We start from the raw sequence: 27,033 nt of genomic DNA, 5'->3' as shown, positions 1-27,033 counted from the left end.
TTGGTTGGGGTGCCACGGGGAGCAGTGTCAGAGCCGGGGTTACACTCCAGGAGTTCTTGGCTCCCACTTCTCCGCCCTCCGTCTCTGAATCCCTTTGAACTTCCCCATCTCGGCTGCACACCAGGCACTGGCTACAAGCTGTCCCCTTCGGCGGGAGTCAGCCCACCCCTGCCCCTGCCGTGGGGAAGACAGGCCCTGGGGCTTAGTCACAGCACAAAAAGTGGCTTCTGCGGCCGCCCGCAGCTCCCGGGTGGCCGGTTCGTCTTGCAAACAGGCCGTTCTGGGGCAGCTAAAAGGGAGCGCCGCCTAGTGGTTAGAGCACGGGGTGCCCAGGCCCCGGATTTGCAGTGAGATTGGCAAGCCGAAGCCGGGATCCGTTTGCTAGTAGCAAAGGGCTTTGAGGGCGCGAGGGCGCAGCCACGTTTGAGCATGACGGTCTTTGTCCCGTGGGCTCTGTTCACTGTCCTCTCCAGGGGCAGGGGCTCGGGACTTTCTCCAGCTGCTCTCGAGATGGGATTTCTGGCTGGGAGCACGGGACAGCTGGAGGAACAGCTGCACTGGGCAGGACGGCACCAAGGCCGGCCCTCGGCCCCTGGCCGGGACATGGGGAACTTGGAGAAACTCCTGTTAAAATACCTCCCAGCCAGGCCAAGGCTGGGAAAGGACGGGCGGCGGGTTAATGCTGTCGTGTCCCCGTGGGGCAGAGGGGAGGGAGCCGAATGGAGAGAGGGGACAGGAGGAAGCGCCCTCCCACAATCCCCACCAAACCCCTCCCACAGGAGAACTCCCCTGCCCCTACCTGGTCCCTTCTCCCCAGAGATCTGCTCCGTGGTTCACACCGAGTCTGCATTGCATACAGCAGGGCCTGGCCCCATCCCGGGACGCCGAGGCTGGGCTGGGACACGGGAGATGGGTGCCCCCCACCGGCTGTGTGTATAGCAGGGTCAGGGCTGCTGCCTCGCCCCCAGCGCTGCTGGATACACCCCCAGAGGGCGGGGGGGGTCTCCCCCGTTTCCTTGCACGGCTCTTGCCTGGGTGGGGCCGACACTCGCTCCATCTGGCCCAGCCTCTCGTCTCCAGCACGGGAAGGGAGAAAACCAACCCGCCCCGCATGCTTCCCCCAGGCCTGCCACCTCGGCGTCTCCTAGGCACGGGCAGGCTTCGCCCGCCTCGTGGGGGCAGGTGTGCCCGGGTGACAGAGACAAAGGTTCCGTCTCTGTCTGGGCAGCACCCAGCATGACGGGGCCCTGATCTCGGGAGGGGTGTGGGCAGCGCCCGGCACCATGGGGCCCTGATCTTAGTCAAGGTTTCTCGGTGCTGCTGCAATTGAAGAAAAAGACGGGCTGCAGGGACTGAGCGTGGGGAAGGATGAAAAGCCCTGACTGGGGTTCGGGCCAGGAGAAGGACGGGGGTGAAGCCCAGGAGGAGGAGGAGGAGGGCAGGAGAGTCAGAGGCTGCCGCTAGGATCTCTGGGCTGAAAGGAAGACGCCTGTCGGGTTGCACTGGGGTAACCAGGGGAGCGATGTTAACCTGGCGTGTCTGTGTGTGGCCCCTGCTCACGCTGACGGGTTCCCTCCCGCCCCCTTGTGCCCCCAGACGTCGCAGGGAGTCCAGGTGAGACGCTTCAAGACCCTGAACGAGCTGATCGCGCTCTACCTGCAGTCCAACCAGGGCCTGGTCTGCACCCTGCTCTTCACCGTCGAGCGGGAGAAGGAGAAGGAGAATGCCGAGGACAGGGACTACTCAGGTATGTCCTGGCAGCTTGGCCCCCGGCCTCGCTGGTGGTGCTGGCCTGCCCCAGGAGCCAGGGGCAGGGGAGACCTGGCGTGATAAGAGGCGGGATACCAGGTTAGATGGGCCCATTGCCGTGAGCTAGGGTCTCTGGAGGCGGGATACCAGGTTAGATGGGCCCATTGATGTAAGCCAGGGTCTCTGGAGGCGGGATACCAGGGTATATGGGCCCATTGCTGTGAGCCAGGGTCTCTGGAAGTGGGATACCAGGGTAGATGGGCCCATTGCTGTGAGCCAGGGTCTCTGGAGGCGGGATACCAGGGTAGATGGGCCCACTGATGTAAGCCAGGGTCTCTGGAGGCGGGATACCAGGGTAGATGGGCCCATTGCCGTGAGCCAGGGTCTCTGGAGGCGGGATACCAGGGTAGATGGGCCCATTGATGTAAGGCAGGGTCTCTGGAGGCGGGATACCAGGGTAGATGGGCCCATTGCCGTGAGCCAGGGTCTCTGGAGGTGGGATACCAGGGTAGATGGGCCCATTGCCGTGAGCCAAGGTCTCTGGAGGCGGGATACCAGGGTAGCTGGGCCCATTAATGTAAGCCAGGGTCTCTGGGGACTGGGGCAGGGTGATATTGAGTGGTCCTGCTGCCTCCCTTCACGGTGACAGCCCATCTCACCCCTTCACACCATGCCGAGATTAGAGCCAGGTCTCCCTGCTGCTGCTCCTGCCACGCCGCATGGGGCCTGTGGCCCTGGGCTCCCCAGCAGGTCTGGGACCCCGGCAGTTGACCAGCTCGGGACGTGGTTGTGTGGAGCGGCTCACGGCCGTGAGTGCCGACCAAGGGCAGAACCCCCGAACCGGCCGTGTGGTCTGTAATTCGCTCTCACTGAGCCAGCACCATGTGAACGGGATCCCGGTCACAGCCAGCGCCCTGGGCCGCTCCCGGCTGTCCCGCCCCCAGGCACGCCGGCCTCAGGGAGAGCTGGGTCCCCCACACCAACGATGGCAAAATACTCGGGTGGCTCCCGTCCCAAGCGACGAGCTGCAGTCGGTCCCTCGGAGCTCCCACCAAACACAATCCTGTGGCAAACCAGCTGCGGATTTACTCGCTGGGAAGGAGAAAGGAGTTAGGTCCAGGGTAAAGCAGGCGACGCTGGCTCCAGAAGGCGGCCGAGCGGTAGCATTGTGTCAGCTCTGAATGGCTGGCCCGGGGCTCTGGGCTTGTAGCCTCCCTCCAGCCCTGCGAGAGTCCAGGCCCGTCAGCTGCTTTGTATTTCCCGCTCCCAGAACTGGAGCTGGTGGGAGGAGCCGGTTTGCACGAGCCTCGTGAGAGGGCACTGACCCAAGTCTGTGTATTGGGATGTCCCGTGACCCAAGTCTGTGTATTGGGATGTCCCGCAGCGGGCCGGGGAGTTGTGACAGCCCTTCTCCGGGGCAGGAGCCGAGCCCCCCTGCCTGCCTAATTTCAGAGCAATCGGGGATCAAGCAAAGCCGGAGCTCTTCCCCCGCAGCAGGGGATACAGAAATGAGCAGGGAGATTCATGCCGCAGCAACTCACAAGCCTTTCCTGAGCCCTGGACACGGGGTTACAGGTTCAAAGCCCTGCTGCCCCGTACTCACGTGCCAGGGGAACAGACGGGTGCCGAGCAATGAATGGGTCCGTGCTCAGCGGAGGCCCAAAGCCTTGGCAAGAGCTGGCCCCAGGTTTGCCAGGGTCACCGTGGGTATCAAATCACGACCCGCCCAGAAAGGTGATTGGGCTCCCGGCCCCTCCAGGGGACCCCAGTTACTTCAGGCGACGTACGAGGCCTCAACCCCGGCTCTGCCTGTGACTGGCTCTGCTCCTCCCTTCCAGATGGGGAGGATGAAAAGCCCCCGTTACCCCCGCGCTCCGGCTCCACCAGCTTCTCCCCCGCCAGCCTCGGGCCAGCCACGCAGGACGGGGCCATCGAGAGGTAAAGAACCTCCATCTCCAGAACCACCAGGCGGGGCCCAGAGATCCCGCCACACGGAGCTGCTGGTGCCCCTCGCTCCTGACCCACAGCCCCCATCTCTGCTCCCCTGCCCCTCGCTCCTGACCCACAGCCCCCGTCTCTGCCCCCCTGCCCCTCGCTCCTGACCCACAGCCCCCATCTCTGCCCCTCGCTCCTGACCCACAGCCCCCATCTCTGCTCCCCTGCCCCTCGCTCCTGACCCACAGCCCCCGTCTCTGCCCCTCGCTCCTGACCCACAGCCCCCATCTCTGCCCCCCTGCCCCTCGCTCCTGACCCACAGCCCCCATCTCTGCTCTCACTCCTGACCCACAGCCCCCATCTCTGCCCCCCTGCCCCTCGCTCCTGACCCACAGCCCCCATCTCTGCTCTCACTCCTGACCCACAGCCCCCATCTCTGCCCCCCTGCCCCTCGCTCCTGACTCACAGCCCCCATCTCTGCCCCCGTGCCCCTCGCTCCTGACCCGCAGCCCCCATCTCTGCTCTCACTCCTGACCCACAGCCCCCATCTCTGCCCCCCTGCCCCTCGCTCCTGACCCACAGCCCCCATCTCTGCTCTCACTCCTGACCCACAGCCCTCATCTCTGCCCCCCTGCCCCTCGCTCCTGACCCACAGCCCCCATCTCTGCCCCCCTGCCCCTCACTCCTGACCCACAGCCCCCATCTCTGCCCCCCTGCCCCACGCTCCTGACCCACAGCCCCCATCTCGGCCCCCTGTCCCTCGCTCCTGACCCACAGCCCCCATCTCTGCCCCCCTGTCCCTCGCTCCTGACCCACAGCCCCCATCTCTGCCCCCGTGCCCCTCGCTCCTGACCCGCAGCCCCCATCTCTGCCCCCCGCCCCTCACTCCTGCCCCACAGCCCCCATCTCTGCTCTCACTCCTGACCCACAGCCCCCATCTCTGCCCCCCGCCCCTCGCTCCTGACCCACAGCCCCCATCTCTGCTCTCACTCCTGACCCACAGTCCCTTTCCCCCTGCTCTGTTCCTTGATCTCCCCGGAGCAGGGAGCCAGTGAGAGCAATGATTTGGTGGTTTTGTCCTCCACCAACCAGCCTGAGACCCCTCCAGCCCACTCCTCGAGTCGCGTCCTGAGCCAGGCTGGGTTTCCTCGCTCGGTTTTCGGACAGCTGGGCTAGTCCGACCCCCTAGCTGGGGAGGTGACTCCGGGTGGAGCAGGCTGGAACGGCAAGAATCTGTCCCCTCTGACGCTCCCCAGATGCACCCCACTGCCTCCCCCCTTTGCACACCCACTCCCGCTTTGCTGCACTCGCACGCTTGGGCTGTCTTCCCCCCCGTGCACACACTTGCTAATGCACGTACACCTTTGCACACTTGGGCTCGCATGTGCACAATCACCCTCAATCACACCCGTGCGCCTTTGCCCCCCGTCCGTTCCCACTCTGTCCCGGGTGCCCCCACCCCGGAGCGATGCTCCCCTCCAGACGGGAGGGTCCCATGGAAGTGCTGTCTCCTGGGACCCGCTGTCACCGGAACTCAGCCCTCCCGCTGTGCCCTCCGCGGGCGTTTCCCGTGCTCGGCCCCCCGGTTGCTAACCTTTCTGCACCCCCTGCAGTGCCACCAACGGCCTCAGCACGGTCTCCCACGAGTACCTGAAGGGCAGCTACACCCTGGACCTGGAGGCTGTCAAAGCCGGGGCCAGCAGCCTGCCCCATCTCAACAAGACCCTGGTCACCTCCTGCAAAAGGCTACACAGGTAAGAGCCTGGCCTGGAGCCTGGCGCTCCCCGGTGGCTCAGGCTGCATCTTGGCTGCTGATCCGGGGCTCTCTGCCACGGGGTGCTGTGGCTGGGAGCTGCCACTAGGAGGCAGGCAGGGCGCTGTGGGCATCTCCTTGCCCAATGGGCTGGCCCCATGGCGCCTGTTCCCTGCTGCATCTGCAGGCCCCTGGCCAGCATGGGGCAGCAGCGTCCCTCTAGGTTCCTGCTGTAGTGGTGGGGTGTGGGGCAGGCCCTTGGGGGGATGGGGGAACAGTGAGGAGGGGGTACAGGTCCAGTCCCACTGCCAGTCCCGTCAGCACTCGGCTGCAGGAGTTTCATTCTCCCCCTTAACCCTGCTCAGAATTTATCCCGTGGGGGGTGAAGCTGTGGCGCCGCTTCCCGGCCGCCTGTCAAACCCACGCCGGCCCTGGTGCGGCTGGCTCTGCCCTGCCCCAGGCTGACGTCCGTCCGCACCTCTGCCTTGCAGCGAGGTGGACAAGGTCCTGTCCGGGCTGGAGATCCTCTCCAAGGTGTTTGACCAGCAGAGTTCGCCCGTGGTCTCCCGGATCCTCCAGCAGGTAAGGTCGGGGGTGGGGAGTAGTGGCTGCGGGGTGCCGCAGGGGGCCAGTATCCCACCCCACTGGGACTTAGAGCCCCTCCCCCGCCTTATGTCTGCCCTGTGTCTTCTCGACGCCTGCTGCCCCTCCCCTGGGGCCTTGCTGTGGGGGACCCGCCAGGTGAGGGCCCATTTCCCCCCCCACACCGATCTGGGGGCTGGACGTCACCCAGGCTGGGTGTCTTTCTCCCCCATAGCAGCCGAGATAACCCGTGAGCCGGGGACCCACACGTGATAGCAGGCTGAGCTGGGTGGGGCGGGGCTGTGGGGCCATCAGAGCAGCGTCCCCCCTCCGGCGTGCCCTGGGGCGCACAGCCCGCCCGCCATCCCTGACACTCTGGGCCCTTCGCCCCTTACGAGACCAGCTGGGGGACTGGCCACCTGGCGGCCCCTGCAGGAGGGTGCCCTGTGGTCCTGCATACGTTGGCCAGGCTCCATCTTCTCCTCCCAGCATGCTCTGTTCCGGCAGCTGGAGACCTGGCTCGGAGGAGGCAGCGTGTGTCCCCGGGGAGCGGCGGCGGGGGTGGACAACCCAGAGCATCTTGCCCCTTTGCCGCCGGCCTGGCCGGCACCAGCTCGCTCAGAGGCTTCACCGAGTTTATTCCTGTTCCCCACTAGCCCCAAACACGTCAGTTCCCAGAGCCCGAGGGAAGGGAGCCAGGCTTGGGGCTGGGCACCTCTGTTCTGTCCTCGCTCTGCTGCTGATCAGCAACGTGGCCTGCGGCTCTGTGCCTCAGTTTCCCCCTCTCCAAAAAGGGGACCCGGACCCTGATCCCTCATTTGGGACCCACTCCCATGAAGGGGGATGCAGCAGCATTAAGTCAGGAGAACAAACCGAGCCCTCTTTGTGGGGATGGGGGAGCCCCTCCGGCCTACGCACCCCCCATCCCGCACCCCGGCTGCGCGCGGGGGGCCTGGCTGAGGCCGCCAGGCTGCTGCGCTGTCTGAGCGTTCTCTGCTTTGATCCCGCTCGCGGCTGCAGACCGCTGGCCAGACGGGAGAGCAGGAGCTGGAGAGCCTGGTGCTGAAGCTGTCTGTCCTGAAGGACTTCCTGTCCGGCATTGAGAAGAAGGTGGGTGAACTGGCCCGGTCCCTGGACACCCACAGCCCGTATCAGAACGGGGGCTGGGGATGCAAACCCGTCCGGTCTGCGTGGGTCTGTATGGGCCCAGTGGGGCGGGCCTGGGCTCCGGGGACGCGTCACCCTGCCCGGTGCTGAACCTAGCTGTGTCCTGCTGCTGGATTCGGCTGCGGAGGCCAGGGACGGAGCCGTGCAGCTGGACGGAGCTGGGATCCCGTGGTCCGAGTGCAGGGCTGGGACCCGGGGGCTCTCGGAGCCGGCTCTTGGCTCTGACACTGATTCCCTCGGGGGACATGGGCAAGTCACACAGCCATCTACCTCCACAGCTGCCTGCCCGCTGTGCGGAGCACCTGTCACTCCCATCGACTTCCCAGGGGACTGAGCACCCTGCCAATGGTGCTGGGGGGGTGTCTGTGGGTCTGACCCCCACCTCCAGAGCCCTGCCCAGGCCCTCCCAGCTGTGTAGTGACTGCTCCGGGATTCGCAGCCCCCGCCAGAGCCAGCCAGCCTTTGCGTGGCAGCGCGGTCTCCGCTTACTCGTTGAATGCTCTGCCTGGGCCCAGCCCTAGCTCGCACCTCGGGTGGCAGATCTCCTGCCTCCCACGTGTTTTCCTCCCGTCACGGTGACGGGGGGCGCGGGGGAGCCGCTGAACTCCAGGGGAACCAGCTGCAGCCCACGGCGCAGCCACAGACGGCTGAGGAGTCAGCTCCGGGTGGGGAGGGGCAGGGCTAAAGCCGGGAGACCCCGCCCAGGCCAAAGGCTTTATGGGGAGCGAGGGACCCGGCAGGTGCTGCGTGTGACCAGGCCGTGTCGATTCTCTCCCCCCGCCAGGCTCTGAAAGCTCTCCAGGACATGAGCTCCACGGCCCAGCCTGCCCTGGCCCAGCCCTCCTTCCGCAAAGCCAAGAGCATCCCCGTGCAAGCGTTCGAGGTAAAGCCTTCGCCCCGTGGCCTGGGCTCCCGACCGGGAACAGCGCTCGGCAGGGGCCACTTTGCCCCCGAGACAGGCTGAAGAGAGCGTGGGGTTAGGGTGAGCCGAGGGCTCCTGGCACATTACAGCAGGGGCTGGGTTTCTAGCAGGGATCACGGCTAAGGTCTGGGGTTCAGGGCTCTGCTGTGAAATGGAGGCGGGATTCGGGGGCGAATTGGGGCCAGAGTTTGGGATTTGGGGGCGAATCAGGGCCAGGGTTTGGGATTTGGGGGCGAATCGGGGCCAGGGTTTGGGATTTGGGGGCAAATCGGGGCCAGAGTTTGGGATTTGGGGGCGAATCGGGGCCAGGGTTTGGGATTCGGGGGTGAATCGGGGCCAGGATTTGGGAATCGGGGGCAGGGTTTGGGATTTGGGGGTGAATTGGGGCCAGGGTTTGGGAATCAGGGGCAGGGTTTGGGATTCGGGGGTGAATTGGAGCCAGAGTTTGGGATTCGGGGGTGAATCAGGGCCAGGGTTTGGGAATCGGGGCAAATCGGGGCTAGAGTTTGGGATTCGGGGGCAAATCGGGGCCACGGTTTGGGATTTGGGGCCAGGATTTGGGATTCGGGGGTGAATTGGGGCCAGGGTTTGGGATTCGGGGCGAATCAGGGCCAGGGTTTGGGAATCGGGGGCAAATCGGGGCCAGGGTTTGGGAATTGGGGCCAGGGTTTGGGATTCGGGGGTGAATTGGGGCCAGGGTTTGGGGATCGGGGCCAGGGTTTGGGATTCTGAGGTGAATCGGGGCCAGGGTTTGGGATTCGGGGGTGAATCGGGGCCAGGGTTTGGGATTCGGGGGTGAATCGGGGCCAGGGTTTGGGATTCTGAGGTGAATCGGGGCCAGGTTTGTGATTACCTAAGGGGGAATCAGGGCCGAGGTTTGGGATTAGTCCAAGGGGAATTGGAGCCAGGTTTTGGGATTACTTGAGGGGGAATCAGACCTAGGTTTGGGAGTATTTTGGGGGGAATCAGGGCTGGGTTTGGGATTGTTTGAGGGCTAGCCAGAGCCAAGGATTGGGATTATTCTGAGGTGAATCAGGGCTGGGTTTGGGATTGTTTGAGGGCTAGCCAGAGCCAAGGTTTGGGATTATTCTGAGGTGAATCAGGGCTGGGTTTGGGATTGTTCGGGGGGAATTGGAGCCAGGGTGTGGGTTTGATAGCACCAAAATCTCATAAGAAGGGTTTTGACCGTATCTAGAGCAGACGCTCCTCCTCTCCCAACCCGGAACCAAAGCCGTGGGGTGGATTTGCATCTGGGGGTTTCAGTCTGCGCGCATCCTCTCCCACAACTAGCCAGAGGGGTTCAGAGGCGAAGCCCTGGGCTCTGGCCCTCGAGAAGCAAAGCAGAGCCAGTGTCTGTTCCGGAATCGCTCCGAAGCGCGTGCCGGCTCCTGGATGATCCGGAACGACACGTTTACGGAGCTTCTCTTGGTCCGTAGCTCTGAGGAGCAAACCAAGCAGCTGTTCGACCAAGGGAAATGGTGGTCAATCGTGTAGGCAGCTGCTTGACCCCACTCGGGTTCGTTATGAAATATACTCAGGATACCAAATAACCAGCGTCAGTCAGGTTTATTGCTCTGCCTCCGGAATAACATAGTGCAGGGAAAGGTTCTGTACGATCAGGGGTGGTCCCAGGCCCCAGCACGCCAAGCGTGTGCTTGGGGCGGCATGCCGCGGGGGGCGCATCGCCGGGAGGGCGGCAGGCAGAGCGCCCCCTGCGGCATGACGCCGTGCTTGGGGCGGCGAAATGGCTAGAGCCGCCCCTGTGTCTGATCCCCGTCTCACATTCACCTCACGCGGAAGGCGCTCTCTGGGGGCCCGGCCAGTGCTGGGGTCCTGAGGCTCCACCTTTCATCTGACTTCCAGGAGAAGGCCTTGTCTTCCCTGCAGCCGGTTCGCCTCCACACCTCTCCCACTCCCCAACCTGGGCTTCTGAGCTCCCTTTAACCCGCTCCGCCAGCCAGAACGCGCTTTGGCCTGTAACCCCTCCAGGCCCCGTGCAGGGTACGGACACCCCCTCACACCACCCAGAAGCTGCTGCCCTTCAAATGGGCAGAGTTTGTGCTTTGGAGAACCGGGAGCTGCTGGAAATACCCCGGGGGGGGGAGTTAGAAAGTGACACACCCCAGCGTGGCTCCCTGCCAGTCACCTTGGGTGGGCTCTCTTGCCAGGGATGCCAGGTAGAAGACTAGTCACGGGGCCAAATTCCTCCCTGGCGTAGCTCCATTGAGCTCAGTGGCGTTAGCCCCAGGGCTGGGCGTGGCCACCCGAGCAGCTTCGAGCGTCCCATCCACGTGGGGCCGTCTCTCTGCCCCAGGTGAAGCTGGACGTCACCTTGGGGGACCTCACCAAGATCGGCAAGTCGCAGAAGTTCACGCTGAGCGTGGACGTGGAGGGCGGGAAGCTGGTGGTGCTGAAGAAGCAGAAGGACTCCCAGGAGGACTGGAACACATTCACCCACGACAAGAGTAAGAGCTAAGGGCCCCCGCTGGGTGCTGCGCCCGGCCCGTATGCCCCGTGCCCTCGGGGACCAGCCGCAGCTCTCCTGGCGCTGCTGTTACCCTGCGCCCCCCTGTTTCTGTGGGGTGTCCAGAGTGTTGGGGCTGCCCTGTAGCATGCGGAGATACGAAAGGATTAGATCTGGCCCCCAAACTGCGTCACTCAGGAACTGATTGCTCACCCGCGATGCCTCCTCGTAGCATGATACCGTGTGTGCCAATCACACCGCACCCATCCCTGCAGTCTTGGGATCCCTGGGGTCTTCCCTCTCCTGCTGCCTCTGCAGAGCTCGGGCTTTCTCCTGAGGTGGTGGGAGAGGAACGGGGCTCTGGGGTCATGTCTGCTCTGATTTTCCGTGCCGCTCTCCAGTCCGACAGCTGATCAAGTCCCAGCGGGTGCAGAATAAGCTGGGGATCGTCTTCGAGAAGGAGAAGGATAAAACTCAGCGGAAAGATTTCGTCTTCGTCAGCGCCAGGGTGAGTCATGGGTCTGTTATTTCTGTGTCTGGTGTGGTCCTCCCCACGCAGCTCCGAGGCCGCAGGGTGGAAGGGAATGTGGCTAAATCAAAACATTCGAGCGCGGTTCCATTCCGCAAAGAAATGACATTAAAAAACCCAAAGCCCTGTCTTAGGAGATCTTCCCAGGACAGCTGACTGCACTGACGACAGGGCGTCATCACTCCTGCAAAGCCAACCCGGCGCTGGGAGCGGGACAGGGCGTCTCTTCTTCCTTATGCATCATCGACACGGCCGTCTGCAGAATGTCAATTGCAGAGCCCCCAGGGGCGTCACAGCCTGGCCACCCTGAGGATTAAAAAGGGGTTGCACTCCAGTGCATGATTTCCTACAAAATCAATACTGCTAGTGATGATGCAGGAGAAGTAAAGGACCCAGCTTAACTCAATTTCCAAGATGGGTCTGTGGGTTGAACGGAGGCCCAGCAAATTCATAGGGGTACTGAGGTGCTGCCTTTAAAACCAAGGCCACAACCACACATGACCATTAATCGTGCCCCGGCACCAGATTCCCCCCTGGAACTGGTTATGGAATTCTTCGCTTCCTGTCCTAAACAGCTGCATAGTGTTGCTGTGCCCTGTTAAAACACAAACCACGTTCCACCCCAGAGGTGGCTGCATTTCAGTGATGGGTGAACTATTGTATAGACTTTACCTGTTCAAGCCCTTGTTGGCTGATGAGTGGGTGGCCAGGATGAGGGATAGTACCTGGGTCTCCTGTCCACGGCCCATCTCCTCCTGCTGCCGAATCTGCTGTCACGGAGTGGAGGGGAGTCAGGGCCCAGCACCCCCCACTTCCTGCAATTCACCGTGACTCTCAGCCAGCCAGTAAAACAGAAGGTTTATTAAACGACAGGACCACAGTCCAAAACAGAGCTTGTAGGTACAGACAACAGAGCCCCCTCAGTCAGGTCCATCTTGCGGGGCAAGGAGCCCAGACCGGTGGAGCTTCCCCCATTTTCCCCAGCCAGCTCCAAACTGAACCCCCCTCCAGCCCCTCCTCTGGCCTTTGTCTCTTTTCTGGGCCAGGAGGCCACCTGATCTCTTTGCTCTCCAACACCTTCAGTTGGCACTTGCAGGGGAGGGGCCCAGACCATCAGTTGCCAGGAGACAGGGTGTCGGCCATTCTCTGGGCAGACAGCATCACACTGGCCCTCTAGGGCTCTGCAACAACCACACCCCCTTATCCCCCCACCTAGATACTTAAGAAAGGCATCGGGGAAACTGAGGCACCCACACGGTATTCAGAGAAAACATTAAGAACATTCCCACTTCCTCACACCTGCCTCCTTTGCCTGCCTTTCCTCCAGAAGCGGGAGGCGTTCTGCCAGCTGCTGCAGCTGATGAAAAACAAACATTCCAAGCAGGACGAGCCCGACATGATCTCCGTCTTCATCGGCACGTGGAACATGGGTCAGTGCCACGGGGTGCCTGGGGCAGGGCTTGTCGGGAGCTGCCCCTCCGGTGGCATGGGGAACACGGGCAAGGGTGATGTGGAGCGCTCAGACAGTGCCCTGCGGGAGTTCCCCTCAGCCCGGGAAGCAGGGGCCAGGGTCACAGTGGCTGGCCTCATGGGGGCATGGCCCATAGTCACAGAACGTATCCAGACCCACTAAACACCTCCCACCGGGATGCCTTGAAGTCTCAGATCCCACCTCCGAGCCACATACCCTACCCAGCTCTCCTCCTGCCGTCAGGACATAAGGAATCACAGGAAGCCTTTGTTTAAACAAAACAGCTGCCAGCTCCAAGCACTAACAAACAGGCTTCCACCCAGCTCGCATTCCACTTCTGTCTGCCTTGTTCACCAGGGACCACACCTGTCTGGAACTTCACGCAATTCCCCCGGTGTTGGGCAAACTATGGCCCGTGGGCCACATCCAGCCCGTGGGACCCTCCTGCCCGGCCCCTGAGCGCCTGGCCCGGGAGGCTAGTCCCTCTCCCCCGCAGCCTCAGCTGGCTTGCTCGCTCGCCGCCGGCGCAATGCTCTGGGCAGCCGGGCAGCGCAGCTGCAGAGCCCGGCCTGACCCGATCTCTGAGCTGCGCAGTGGCGTGGCCTGGCTCCAGCCGGGGGGGCACGGCTGTAGTGCCGCCAGCCACTGGTGCTCCAGGCAGCGCGGTAAGGGGGCACGGAGCAGCGGGGGTTGGATAGCGGGCAGGGGAATTTGGGGCGGGGTGGGCAGGGGTCAGGGCAGTTGGGGGGAAACAGGGGGGTTGAATGGGGGCAGGGGCTCCAGGGGCAGTTGGGACAGGGAGAAGGGATGGTTGGATGGGGCAGGAGTGCTGGGGTGGGGGGGCAGATAGGAGGTGGGGGCCGGACCATGACCCCCTCCCCTAAGCATACAATTTACGAAACCCGATGCAGCCCTCAGGCCAAAAAGTGCCCCCCCCCCCGCAATACACAGTGACATCTAGTGGCTGAATAACCTGCTGCAAGCGAACGTATTCTAACTATAGCTACCCCAAGTTCCAGCAGCCTGGGCAAGGCAGGATGGTTGCTGTTCGCAGCCCCCTGAGAAGGCGTCCCTGTCTGATCCCCGCCTAGTCCCCGGTCTCTGTGAACACGCCCTCTCCCACAGGAAGCGTGCCTCCCCCCAAGAGCATCACGTCCTGGTTTACGTCGAAGGGCCTGGGGAAGACACTGGATGAGATGACGGTCACCATCCCCCATGACATCTACGTCTTTGGCACCCAGGAGAACTCGATGGGGGACAAGGAGTGGGTCGACGTCCTCCGGGGCGTGCTGAAGGAGTTCACGGAGATCGAGTACCGCCCGGTAAGAGCCCGAGCCCCGGGGCAGGGCCTGAGGAGATGGCCTGGGACTCGGGGCTGCACGCTCGCCTTGAGACGACAGCTTCCCAGCATGCCATGCTCCGGCTGCGCGCCGCTCGGCTCAAGAAGGAGGCTCGCGTGCTGGGAAGCTGTCGTCTCCAGGGCTGTCCCACCGTATTAAAACCCAGGATGTCTGCAACCTCCTCTGGTTGAGAGCCCGCCGTTAGACTCCCAGGCCTCCAAATCCAGGTGGATCCCAGGCTGTGGATGGCCGTGGGACAGCGGAAGGGCTTGGGGAGACGGTTGCTGGGGTGACCGTTCTCCCAAATCCTCAGCATTGCTGGATTTGCCATTTTCACCCCGGCTAGTGGATGGGGACGGCTTAGGGACCGGGTGTGAAAGCCTGTGGCCACGGGCGGCGGGTAGAAGAGGCCGGGGGAGGCTAAGCCCCCCCAGACACGATGTGGTGCACCTCCCTTTGGAGCGCCGCCTGCTGCTGAAAGGGCACCTGGCCAGTAGCCCCCACCCCACGTTCTGCCCTGAGGTCCCGCTCCCTCTATTACCACATGGCCCCCCCCCCGCTCCTTTCCTATCTCCACTCCGCCACTTCCCCCGCGTGCCCCTCCCCGCTCGTGCCTCTCTGCCCCTGAGAGGCAGAGAGGCACCGGGGGGGGGGAGGGGGCTTCAGGAGGGGGTGGGGAGAGGCGCAGGTGGGGGGGGAGGGGGTTTCCGGAGGGGGTGGGGAGAGGCGCAGGTGGGGGGCCCCTCGGGGGAGGGGGCAGAGAGGCGCAGAGGGGGGGCCCCTCGGGGGAGGAGGCAGAGAGGCGCAGGTGGGGGGCCCCTCAGGGGAGGAGGCAGAGAGGCACGGTGGGGGCCCCTCGGGGGAGGGGGCAGAGAGGCGCAGGTGGGGGGGCCCCTCGGGGGAGGGGGCAGAGAGGCGCAGGTGGGGGGCCCCTCGGGGGAGGGGGCAGAGAGGCGCAGGTGGGGGGGCCCCTCGGGGGAGGAGGCAGAGAGGCACGGTGGGGGCCCCCGTGGGGGGGGGGGCAGAGAGGGGCAGGTGGGGGGCCCCTCGGGGGAGGGGGCAGAGAGGCGCAGGTGGGGGGGCCCCTCGGGGGAGGGGGCAGAGAGGCGCAGGTGGGGGGCCCCTCGGGGGAGGGGGCTGAGTGGGAGTGGGGGTGGAGCGTGAGTGTGGCCTCGGGGGGACGGGCCTCGGGGCAGGGCCACGCTCCAGGCGCTGGTGGCCCCCCACACTTCTAGGGAGCTTCCAGCACTCGGGCCCAGCATCCCCAGTCATTGGGGAGTCACACGGTGCCCATGCTGTGGCCACGGGTCTCTCAGCCCTTTAACCTCCTGAGGTAGAGGCGTCTGCTCCCAGACGCTTTGCTTTTGGAGTGAGGGGTCTCAGCTGCGGTGTCTTTGGCCAACATTTCCCATTCGCGTCCTAGCAAATTCAGAGTGTTGTGCACTGGCGTCCGTACCCCCCACCCCACCCCCACCCCCCAGAGGTGGCTGCATTATTCATGTGTGAGAATTCAGTGGGAGCTGGGGGTGTTTGGAGTGTCTGAAAAGGGCTCTCAGCTTTCTTGCTTTGGGATCCTTCAGCACCAGCAGAGCTGCGTGAAGTGTAAGGCGTTATATTTAACGGGGCTTTTATCCCTTTCCTCCAGTCGTGGTCAGTTCAGGGACAGGCCCGGGTTGAGTGACTGCTCCGTGAAAATGTCCTGACCAATGAGGGGCCCCGAGCCCCGGCAGCAGCGCCCGCCGGGCACTGTAACCCCAGCCCTGGCCTGGTGCAGAAGGGTGCGAGGCTGGAGACCCAACCCATCCTGCACTGACCTGGCCAGGGGCAGCTCCTGTGTCGCACCAGCTGGGCCAGGCCTGTCTCCCTCCAAGTCAGAGGTTTCCCCTACTCCTCTGTCACGATGGAGGGGTGGCTAGGCCAAACCTGAGCGTGCCTGGTCACCACGCTCGGAGCAGGGAGCCGGGCCCAGCCCTGAGGCACCGGAGTCCCAAACACACAGTAAAGTCACAGGTAAACGGGAAAATCACGCTGTCCAGGACTCTCCTCTTCTGGCCAGGACAAGCCAGCAGCCGTTAATATAACGCTAGACCCAGCGACTCCTTAAGGCAGAAACGACTTAGGAGGAAGAGAAGCCTCCTGTTAACATCTGGGTTGGGCCTTGGTGGTTCAGAAATGTCCTTGTTGGAACAGGGAGAGGGCGGGGAGCAGCAGCTATCCCAGGTGTCTGCCCTGGAGACAGATTGGACTACAATTCCCAGCAGCCACCCTGGCTGCTTTCAACCTCACCAAACTTTATTTAAACCTCGGATTACAAACACTGAGCAACAGGGAGGCTCTGCAGGCACTCCTGGGCGACTCAGTGGGTTTGTTCTCATTGCTGCATGCCTGGTTCTCGCTGTAGGTGGGGTTTCAGGGTCGGTGACTTTAAGGCAGCTGCTGCCTCCGAGCCAGGCTCCGGCACCCCCGCCAGGAGAGCGGAGGTGTAACATTGTCTTGTTGTCCCCCTGCCAGATCGCGATGCAGGCCTTGTGGAATATTAAGATTGCCGTCCTGGTGAAACCGGAGCACGAGAACCGGATCAGCCACGTCAGCACCTCGAGCGTGAAGACCGGGATCGCCAACACGCTGGGTAGGGGCCGATCTAGGCTCTGCGGGGGCTAGACTGGGTACCTGGGACAGACAGACTCGGCCCTCTGCATTCACCTTTAGCACGGCTGGCTGTGCGTGAGTGAGGGTGCACTCTGGTATCACTCTGCCCCACAGGGCCCTTCTGTGCAAGTGGTAGATTCCTCTGGTCTTGGAGTAGCAGGTCACGGTTCTAGTCCCTGTCGCTCTCTGCCTGTGAGTGATTTACACAGCAGTTGTGTCAGTGCACATGGATTCTTTGCACTGTGTCTGTATGTTCTGGCCCCACAGGCTCCAGTGGGGCTGGCATCCAACATGAGCATTTTCTGACTGTGGGGGCGGGGGTTAGCTCTGGGGTTTGAGACTGGGACAGTGGAAGAGGGGACTGGATGGCTCAGAGGATTGGGATACAGCGCAGGGCCTTTCAGATGCAGTTGGCCATCCTGATCCGGCCTGGGTCACTAGTCGTGACTGTCTGTGCCTCTTCACTGGCCTTTGCGAAGCGCCTTGGTGGGTCTCGCGCCAGTTCCAGAGCGGTCAGGGGTCAATGGCCAAATGGGCCCTGCAGACCAAATTTCTCTTCCTCCCCTACAGCACAGCGTTGGGGCAAGTTACCGCCAAGGTGGGTTGATTGAAAGCATCAGTTGTAATGCTGAGCTAAATCAACAAGCAGGAAACCATGATTTAAAGCAGGAGTCTCAAACTCCCGGCTCGCAGGCCATCTGCGGCCCAAGAACCTCCCCAGTGTGGCCCACGGGGCTCCAGCAGTTTTGGGGCCGGGTCTCTCCCTTGGCCCTGCCTGCCGCCCTCGTGCACGTTGCCCAGGCGATTTACAATGGCCCGGGGCCCCGCCAACCACCAGCAGCGCAGCGGAGCTGAGCGGCGTCTGCCTGCTCGCTCCACGTGTCTGCCGGCCCCTCCCTGTGGCCCCGGGGCAGGGCTGTGCCTCCATGCGCTGCCCCCGCCCCGAGCGCCCCTGCGGCCAATGGGAAGCTGCGGGGGTGATGCCTGGGGGCAGCAGCGCGTGGAGGCCCCCCGGCCTGCTTGCCGTGGAGTCCCAGGTAAGCACCGGACACCCCCCCTTGAGGAGCCTGCACCCCCACCCCCTCCCCACATACTCCCTCCCACCCCCAAACTCCCTCCCTGACCCTGCATCCCCTCCCCACACCCCCCAGACCCCAAACTCCCTTCCAGAGCCTGCACCCCTCACCCCTCCACCCTCCCAGAGCCTGCAACCTTACCCCCTCCTCCTGTACCCCCACCCCCTGCCCCAGCCCAGAGACTGCACCCAGCACCCAAACGCCATCCCAGAGCCTGCACCCCAGACCCTCTCCACCACCCAAACTCCCTCCCAGAGCCTGCTCCCCAATCCCCTACCCCAGACCTCTGGTGCAGCTCTTAGCCAACTGGGACTCTCTCCTCCCGCCACCTACTGGCTTTGTGTTTTTTCTGCTCACTCCACTCTGCTGGCGCCGGCTTTGGCCTCTGTGCGACTGGCCATCAGTGCCCGGAGGAGGCCTGGGAACTGAGCCCCGGCCTGGCCTGAGTGGGGCTCGCCCCTTCTCCCTCTTCGTTTTACAGGCAATAAAGGGGCCGTGGGAGTCTCCTTCATGTTCAATGGCACCTCTTTCGGCTTCGTGAATTGCCACCTGACCTCAGGCAACGAGAAGACGGCCAGGTGAGTGCGGGGCACGGGGCGGGGCAGCCCCTGGCAGAGCGGGAGCCCAGCACCTAGCCCTGAGGGTGGGGGGACTGGCCCCCTGGTCCCCCCAGGCACAGGTCTTGCCAGCTGGGCTGAGAGGGGAGCTGCTGGTAGCTCCTGCCGCTGGCTGTGGGCAGCACACGAACATGGCCGATGGCTCTGGACAGGTGATGCTTTGATCTCCATGGAGAGGCAGGAGAGCCGGGCACAGGGGGAGTCGCCTTGCGCCGCCAGGGAGAGCCGAGCCTGCTCGCTTACAGACGTGGCTTGCTCACTCCTGGACACCCTCGCTCTGGGTACACTCGTACCTACTCCCGGCCACGCTCCTGCTCGCTCTGGTGCACTAGTGTTTGCACGCAGCCACTTGCACTCCCATGCTCCGTTGGGGGCACACTTGCCATGCACGCATGCGCCGGTTTGAACAGGTTCGTCCCCTCGCATGCTCACCCTGGGGCACCCTTGCTCACCCTGGCCTTCGCATGCTCCTTCTTGCTTTCTTAGACACAGTTGGGCTCAGCCCTGCACGCTTGCGTACACTCAGACACGTTTGTGCTCACCCGTCCCGGCGTGTTTCCATGCACCGTCCCACACCCTGCTCCTTGGGGCCGCATCGCCCTGGGGCCGGCGATCAGCACGCGGCGATTGTCGCTGTTAGCGTTCCGGTCCCGCTGGATGGGCTCTGGAAGCACCAACATTCCCAAGCTAAGCAGCAAGCGCGGCTGGTGGGTCGACCGCCAAATGAGGAAAACCACCATCTCCTGCCCCCTGGTCTCTCTGTCAGGCCTGGTGCTCTTAGCCTGGGGAGGGAGTTCATTCTCCACGCGCCTTCTCTTTGGTAGAAGCCCTGAGAATATTAAACCACCACCCCCCATCTGTCATCTGTACCGTCCCAATGGATCCCAGAGGGCGGTTACACACGTAACAAGCCCCACGCAGCAGGTCAGCGCGTCTGCCTCTGGGGAGGAGCGCGGCGGCGGTTGAACTGGACAGTGACGGCACTCCAAGCAGGGCACCCAGGCAAACCCGCTGCTCTTGTGGGAAGCACCTGGGGATCTTTAGTAACTAGGAGCGGTCGAGGCCTTGGGTTTATGTTCCCACGGGCTGGGCCCCCGGAGACTCTGATCTGTGTCCCCTCCCCTGCCCCCTCTCTGCTGGGCCCGTCTCTGCCTGCCCACCGCTCCCCTCTCCGACAGGCGGAACCAGAACTACCTGGACATCCTGCGCTTGCTGTCCCTGGGCGACAAGCAGCTCAGCTCCTTCGACATCTCGCTCCGCTTCACCCATCTCTTCTGGTTTGGGGACCTCAACTACCGCCTGGACATGGACATCCAGGTGAGGGGGCGCGGGCCTGTGGGGAGGGGGGTGCGGGCCTGTGGGGAGGGGGGCGCGGGCCTGGCGGGAGTGGGGCGCAGGCCTGACGGGAGAGGGATGCAGCATGGGGAGGACAGACAAGTGAGGGGCACAGGCCCATGGGCAGGCCTGAGGGGAGGGGAGTGCAGGCCCCCGGGGGGGGCTGTGTGGCCTGTCCTCCCCGCTCTGACCTGCCCGCTCGGCCCTGCCTCCTCCAGGAGATCCTCAACTACATCAACCGCAAGGAGTTCGAGCCGCTGCTCAAGGTGGATCAGCTCAACCTGGAGAAGGAGAAGCACAAGGTCTTCCTGCGATTCGGTGAGGGCGGCTCTGCTGCGGGCGGGGCGGGGCGTCTGCTTCACCCACTGGCTCCGCCCCTTCCCTGCTGGCATGGGGGGAACTGTGGGGGCTCTCCCCTTCCCTGCTGGGGTGTTGCTGGGGGGGGGTGTCTCCCCTATGGGGATCAGCACTGCTGGGCCTGGGGTCCGGTGTGTGGACTGTCGCCCCATGGCTGCTGGGGATGCTGAGGGTGGCCGAGCCCAGGCTGTTTCGCCTCACACCCCGGGCTGTGTCTCTGCAGGCGAGGAGGAGATCAGCTTCCCCCCGACCTACCGCTACGAGCGGGGCTCCCGCGACACCTACGTGTGGCACAAGCAGAAGCCCACCGGGGTAGGTGCTGGGGGTTGGGTGGGGAAGGGAAGGCGGGGAGGGGCCTTTGGGGGGCTGGGGAGGACTAGCCGGTTTCCGTGGCTGTCTCTCTGGACCCTGTGGGCCAGTGAGGGCCAGTGCCAGGGGCCCTGCCAGGCTGGTGGGCGGGGGGGAGGGCACTGCCCGGCAGTACCTCACCCCAGCATCCTGTGTCCCCCCGCCCAGGTCCGCACCAACGTCCCCTCCTGGTGTGACCGCATCCTGTGGAAGTCGTACCCCGAGACCCACATCAACTGCAACTCCTACGGTGAGTGCGGGGCGTCAGCGGCACCCACTGCCGGCTGGAGTCACCTGCTCGCCCTCGGGTGGCCGGCCAGGGTGGCCCACCACCGGGCTGCCCGTGGGAGAGGCCCGGGCCTGTGGAGCGGCAGGCCCCGCGTTCTCACCTCGCTGCTGCCAGCGTGCGGAGGAGCCCGTGGTCTGCACGGAGGTGACCAGGGACCCAGTGCCAGGCGCTCCCCTGGCTGTGCCTGCAGCGCTGGCCGTTCCTTGGGGCTGGGACACCCTCTCTCCACTCGACCCCAGAATCTCCTTCCCCTCACACCCCCTCGAGCCGCACAACACCCCTGGGGGGGGGGGGTGAGAGGGACAGAGGGACAGCCCAGGCTCCCTGCCAGGGCCCTGCTTGCCGAGACCTCGCGGGCGCTGCCTCCCACAGTGCAGCGGGGCAAGGCCCTGCGGGGCTGGGGCTCGCCCTGGGGGCTCGAGAGGAAAGGTAGACAGGGTGGGGACCGGGCTGGGAACGAGCTCTGCAGCCTCTCCCTGCTAGGTCCCAGGTTCAAATCCAGCCCAAACCGGTCTAGTCGCAGAGGCCTGTGAGTTGCGGGTCTGAGTCCGGTTCTCACGGGGGAGGTGGGCTCTGTCCCCGGGACAGGGGTCTCGTCACCCTTAGCCAAGCGCCCCCCCTCCTTGTGAGCAGCCTCAGTGGGGCAGGGGGCAAGGACTGAGGAGGCTGTGGGGAGCCTGGGGTGGGCACGTTGGCAGGGCAGCGAGGGGAGCTGGGGTGGTGGGTGGGCACAGAGGCCTGGTCCCCTGGGTTATCAGAATTCCCCACTGAATTCTGGCATGAGGGAAACGGCGTTCTCTCCCCGGCGACGTTTCTGAGGTGCGGACGGACGCCCAGCGAAGGGCCGGGCAAGGGGGCTCCAGCAGTGCCCAGCTCCTTCTCGGCTGCCCCACCGGTGAGCCCAGCCCTGGGGCACTCCACCCCTAGAGAGGGACATGCCTTCCCCTCGGGCCTGATCCGCTGCGGGTCGGAGCCCCTGCCCCTGCTGAGCCCCGAGCGCCCTGGCTAGCTCACCAGTGGCGCCTGCTTGTTGGCAGGCTGCACCGACGACATCACGACCAGCGACCACTCCCCTGTCTTCGGCGCCTTCGAGGTCGGAGTGACATCCCAGTTCGTCTCCAAGAAAGGTACCGGGGGGGAGGCGGGCATGTGCCTGCCCTGTGCTGGGCTGGGAGGCCACCGGCTAGCAATGGCCAAGCGGCTCTCCACCTGTCCCTGGCCCTGACTTGTCACTGAGCCTCTGCGGGGACACGCATGTCGCAGAGTTGGAGCGTTTAAATCCGGAAGGGACCGCTAGAGCCTCCAGTGTGACCGTCTGTCTACCGCAGGCCACCAGCCCACCCAGCCCCCGCATGCTAACCCCGCAGCCGAGAGACAGCGCTCGGGGCCACCTCAGAGCCCACCCGGTCCTATGTCCCATCTCCAGCCGTGGCCATCCCTCACGCCTCAGAGGAAGGAGATAAAAAAACCCTCCCAGAATACACTGGGGGAGGGGGAAATCCCTTCCTGACCCCTGCTGGTGGGCAGTTGAAACCCTGAAGCATGAGCTTTGGGAAGGTGTAAGCCATAGACCGGAAGCGAGCCCCAGGGCTGCCGAGTCCTCCCCCCCCAAGCAATCCTGTCATGCAGTTCCCACTCGTCCATTTGTCCAGCTCTCTCTTAAAACCAACTCACTTGTTTGCCCCCACAGCTCCTATTGATGGTTAGAAATTTCCTGCCTGAATTTGTTCATGGCTAGTTTCCATTTGTTCTTGTGCCAGCACTGTCCTGTAGCTTCCAGAGCTCGTCTCCCTCCCTGGTGCTCACCCCATGGTGTATTCACCGAGCAATCCGATTCCCTCTCCCCTTCTTGCTGCCAGACTAAACCAGCCAAGTTCTTCCAGTCGGCTCCCCTAAAACAGGCCCTCCACTCCCTGGTCATCCTCACAGCTCTTCTCTGCACCTGTCCCAGTTTGAATTCCTCTCTCCTGAACACGGGTGAGCAGAACTGCCCCGGGATTCCTGATACGGTCTCACCAGGGCCTTGTGCAATGGCATTAATACGTCTCTCTCTCTCTGCTAACGCATCCTAGGAGCCCGTTTGCCTTTTTCACAGCCGCATCACTCCAGTGGCTCCCAGTCCTGACCCGCCCACTCAGGTCTCTTCTCCTCTGTCGCATCCAGCTTGGAGCAGAAATTCTTACTCGACCCAAAGCGCATGACCTTGAACTCTGGGCTACTGAATTTCATCCCATTTCCGTCGCTCCAGCCTTCAAGGTCATCAGATCCCTGTGTTCCAATTCACCTCTGTACTGACGCTGGCTTTTAACTTTGGGTCGTCAGCACGTTTCATCAGCCCGCTCCTGCTTTTAGTGTCCAGGTCCTTAATAACCACAGTGAATGAGATTGGTCCCCAGACTGATCCTTGGGGAACTCCGCTAGGAACCTCCCTCCTGAATAGTATTCACCTTTCAGCGCAACCTGCTGCCTTCTCCCTTTAGCCAGTTCCTTACCCACCTGACGAGTCTTGCACTGATCCCTAACCATTTCCTAGTGACACCGTGGCAGATGCCTCACTGAAGACCGAGTCTATTAGATCTGCTGCACCTCCCTTGTCTAAAGCATCCATTCTTTGCTCAAAGAAGGAAATCAGGTTGGGCTGGCACGATCATAGAATCATAGAATATCAGGGCTGGAAGGGACCTCAGGAGGTATCTAGTCCAACCCCCTGCTCAAAGCAGGACCAATTCCCAACTAAATCATCCCAGCCAGGGCTTTGCCAAGCCTCACCTTAAAAACCTCTAAGGAAGGAGATTCCACCACCTCCCTAGGTAACCCATTCCAGTGCTTCATCACCATCCTAGTGAAAAAGTTTTTCCTAATATCCAGCCTAAACCTCCCCCACTGCAACTTGAGACCATTACTCCTTGTTCTGTCATCTGCTACCACTGAGAACAGTCTAGATCCATCCTCTTTGGAACCCCCTTTCAGGTAGTTGAAAGCAGCTATCAAATCCCCCCTCATTCTTCTCTTCTGCAGGCTAAACAATCCCAGTTCCCTCAGCCTCTCCTCTCCAGCGCATCATCAAAGATTTACAACCTATCCTTAAAGATGATCCCTCACTCTCACAGATCTTGGGACACAGGCCAGTCCTCGCTTATAGACAGCCTCCCAACCTGAAGCAAATACTCACCAGCAACCGCACACCATACAACATAAACACTAACCCAGGAACCTATCCTTGCAACAAAGCCCGATGCCAGCTCTGTCCACATATCCATTCAAGTGACACCATCATAGGACCTAATCACATCAGACATGCCATCAGGGGCTCATACACCTGCACATCTACCAACGTGATATATGCCATCATGTGCCAGCAATGCCCCTCTGCCATGTACATTGGCCAAACCGGACAGTCTCTACGCAAAAGAATAAATGGACACAAATCTGACATCAGGAATCATAACATTCAAAAACCAGTGGGAGAACACTTCAACCTCTAACCACTCAGTGACAGACTTGAAGGTGGCAATTTTGCAACAAAAAAACTTCAAAAACAGACTCCAAAGAGAAACTGCTGAACTTGAATTAATATGCAAACTAGATACTATTAACTGTGGCCTAAACAAAGACTGGGAATGGTTGGGTCATTACACCAATTGAATCTATTTCCCTATGTTAAGTTCTCCTCACACCTTCTATGGGTCATCTTAATTATCACTTCAAAAAGTTTTTTTTCCTCCTGCTAACGATAGCTCATCTCAATTGATTAGACTCTGCCTGTTGTTATGCATACTTCCACCTTTTCACGTTCTCTGTATGTATAAATATCTCCTGTCTGTGTGTTCCATTCTATGCATCCGAAGAAGTGAGCTGCAGCTCACGAAAGCTCATGCTAAAATAAATTTGTTAGTCTTTAAGGTGCCACAAGTACTCCTGTTCTTTTTGCAGATACAGACTAACACGGCTGCTACTCTGAAACCTAAGCTCATTAAGTTTTTCTTCCACCTCGGCTGTGGTAATTACCATTTCTAGACACTCATTTCCATCCTGCCTTTGTCCACACGCTCTGATCCTCGCTAGTGAAAACCGTGGCAAAGTATTCCTGGTATTTTGGGGCCATACCTAGATGATCTTTAATCTCCTTCCCACCACACTGCAGAGCGGCCCAGCCTTCCACCTGGGTGTTGGGAGTCCTCCCAACCTCACTACCCCCAGGCCTCACCACCTCAGGATTGCTGGACCCCAGCATGATCCTGTCTCGCTGCCCCAGGAGAAGGCAATGCCACCCTAGGTCCATGCCTCCTTTCAGCCCTGCTCTCCTGTCCTCCCTTCGGCTGTGCCCTGTGGCAGTTCTGGGGCACCCTTTGCTCCATCACCCAACCCAGAAGAGAGATGAACTTGCTTGCGGCCCGGCAGACCTGGTAGCTCTCCACGCTTGATACCAGCTGTGATAAAAACCGAGCCGGGGTTCTTCCTAGTCCCTCATATGAACCTGTGGGCCCTGTCTTCTTGGGACAGCAATGGCCCTCTCCACAGTCTGGCCTCGTGGTTGGAACGCGGGACCGGGACTCAGCAGACCGTGGTTCTGTCCCCAGCTCTGCCACTGGCTTGCTGGGTGACCTTGGGCAAGTCACTTTCCGGCCCCATGCCTCAGTTTCCCCCCTCTGTAAAATGGGAATAACAACCCTGCCCTCCTTTGTACTTGGAGATCTAGGGATGAGAAGTGCTAGGTAAGAGCTAGCGTGGTGTTCTACTATTATTATGCTCTGCTCCCAGGGCTCTCCAAGGCCTCAGACCAGGCCTACATTGAATTTGAGAGCATCGAAGCTATCGTGAAGACGGCCAGCCGGACCAAGTTCTTTATCGAGTTCTACTCCACCTGCCTGGAAGGTGCGTACCTGACACCCCCAACCCGCTCGCCTGCCTTCACACATACCGTGTAGCCCACTGGCTAGTGTAGACAGGAGCCTCTCCACCATCTGCTGTGTGAGAGCCCATGGCCTGCCAGCGGCTGCAGCCGGCAGAGGATGGAAAAGTCCTAATTCTCCCTGTGCTAGTGGAGATTCTGTTTAGCTCAAGCAGCAGAGGCCTGCGGAGCGGGGAGGGGGGTGTGTGTGTCTGTCCCCACAGTTCCATTCTGGCTAGATGGGGGCAGGGTGGGGAGGCGTACCGTGGGACTGCTCCGCTGTGTCTGAACGCCGGGGGAGTGTGTGCCTAACCCGAGCCTGCCACTTCCTCGCCCCCAGAGTTCAAGAAGAGCTGCGAGAACGACATGCAGAGCAGTGACAACATCAACTTCCTGAAGGTTCAGTGGTCCTCGAGGCAGCTGCCCACGGTGAGAACTCACCCCCTCCCCCACTCAATCACCTTGACACCCCCTCTGCGCAGAGGAGACACCACCTTGTTATTGGTAGTAATAATCCCTAAATATTTACAAAGCGAGTCAGTATCATGGGGAAACTGAGGCACAGAGCAGGGGCGTGACTTCCCCAGGGTCACCCAGTAGGCCAGTGACGGGGCCGGGAATAGGACACAGGTCTCCCAAGCCAGTGCTCTATGCGTTAGACCACACTGCCTCCCTGTCCGGGTGGGAGAACGCGGGCGGTGGGTTCGATCGGCAGGGGGAGCGGGATCCCTGTATTACTGCACCTTGCTCCGCCGTGTCCTGTAGCTGCCACATGCAGCGTGTTGGCCTCCTTGCTCTGAGTAAATGTCCATTCTCCATGGATTCCCCCCGGCTGCAGCTGAAACCGATTCTGTCCGAGATCGAGTATCTCCAGGACCAGCACCTGCTGCTCACAGTCAAGTCCGTCGATGGCTACGAATCCTACGGTAAGGAGCAGGAGGGGGAGTGCGGCCTGGGAGTAATGTCGCCCTCCAGGGCCTGGGTCACAGAGACGCTAAGGGAGGGATCTACTCTAGCGCCTGGCATTCTCCTTTGGCTCAAAGGGAGGAGTCCCGGGTTAGGGTTCTAGTCCTGGCTGCCCTAGGGTGAGGTCTGTTCCCAGCTCTGTCACCGACTCCTGTGGGCTGTGATCAGAAACATAAGAACGGCCAGACTGGGTCAGACCAAAGGTGCATCTAGCCCAGTGTCCTGTCTGCCGACAGTGGCCAGTGCCAGGTGCCCCAGAGGGAATGAACAGAGCAGGTCATCACCAAGTGATCCATCCCCTGTCGTCCTGTCCCAGCTTCTGGCAAACAGAGGCCAGGGACACCATCCCTGCCCATCTTGGCCAATAGCCATTGGTGGACCTATCCTCCATGAATGTATCTAGTTCTTTTTTGAACCCTGTTATAGTCTTGGCCTTCACAACATCCTCTGGCAAAGAGTTCCACAGGTTGACTGTGTGAAGAAATACTTCCTTTTGTTTGTTTTTAACCTGCTACCGATTAATTTCATCAGGTGACCCCTAGTTCTTGTGTTATGAGAAGGAGTAAATAACACTTCCTTATCTACCTTCTCCA

The 27,033-nt window shown here is 61.9% G+C and overlaps 1 protein-coding gene across 1 annotated transcript in view; it reads left to right on the top strand.

Moving 5' to 3' along the window:
* The window catches only part of INPPL1 (inositol polyphosphate phosphatase like 1), a 70,692-nt gene that overhangs the window by 30,363 nt on the left and 13,296 nt on the right, over positions 1–27,033 (top strand). The window contains exons 3-22 of the mRNA XM_045023077.1: positions 1,597–1,747; positions 3,588–3,687; positions 5,298–5,438; positions 5,929–6,019; positions 7,040–7,129; positions 7,971–8,069; positions 10,423–10,573; positions 10,974–11,080; positions 12,429–12,531; positions 13,698–13,894; positions 16,424–16,541; positions 18,119–18,215; positions 19,433–19,571; positions 19,808–19,907; positions 20,170–20,258; positions 20,463–20,544; positions 21,621–21,710; positions 25,345–25,458; positions 25,815–25,903; positions 26,313–26,400. Of these exons, the coding sequence (XP_044879012.1) occupies positions 1,597–1,747; positions 3,588–3,687; positions 5,298–5,438; positions 5,929–6,019; positions 7,040–7,129; positions 7,971–8,069; positions 10,423–10,573; positions 10,974–11,080; positions 12,429–12,531; positions 13,698–13,894; positions 16,424–16,541; positions 18,119–18,215; positions 19,433–19,571; positions 19,808–19,907; positions 20,170–20,258; positions 20,463–20,544; positions 21,621–21,710; positions 25,345–25,458; positions 25,815–25,903; positions 26,313–26,400 (2,236 nt within the window). The remainder of the gene's footprint in view (positions 1–1,596; positions 1,748–3,587; positions 3,688–5,297; positions 5,439–5,928; positions 6,020–7,039; positions 7,130–7,970; positions 8,070–10,422; positions 10,574–10,973; positions 11,081–12,428; positions 12,532–13,697; positions 13,895–16,423; positions 16,542–18,118; positions 18,216–19,432; positions 19,572–19,807; positions 19,908–20,169; positions 20,259–20,462; positions 20,545–21,620; positions 21,711–25,344; positions 25,459–25,814; positions 25,904–26,312; positions 26,401–27,033) is intronic.

This window comes from Mauremys mutica, chromosome 1, assembly GCF_020497125.1.
Source record: "Mauremys mutica isolate MM-2020 ecotype Southern chromosome 1, ASM2049712v1, whole genome shotgun sequence".
In the NCBI taxonomy this organism is placed as follows: Eukaryota; Metazoa; Chordata; order Testudines; family Geoemydidae; genus Mauremys; species Mauremys mutica.
The sequence above is the reverse complement of the archived record's forward strand: the minus strand, read 5'-3'. Positions and strand labels throughout refer to the sequence as shown.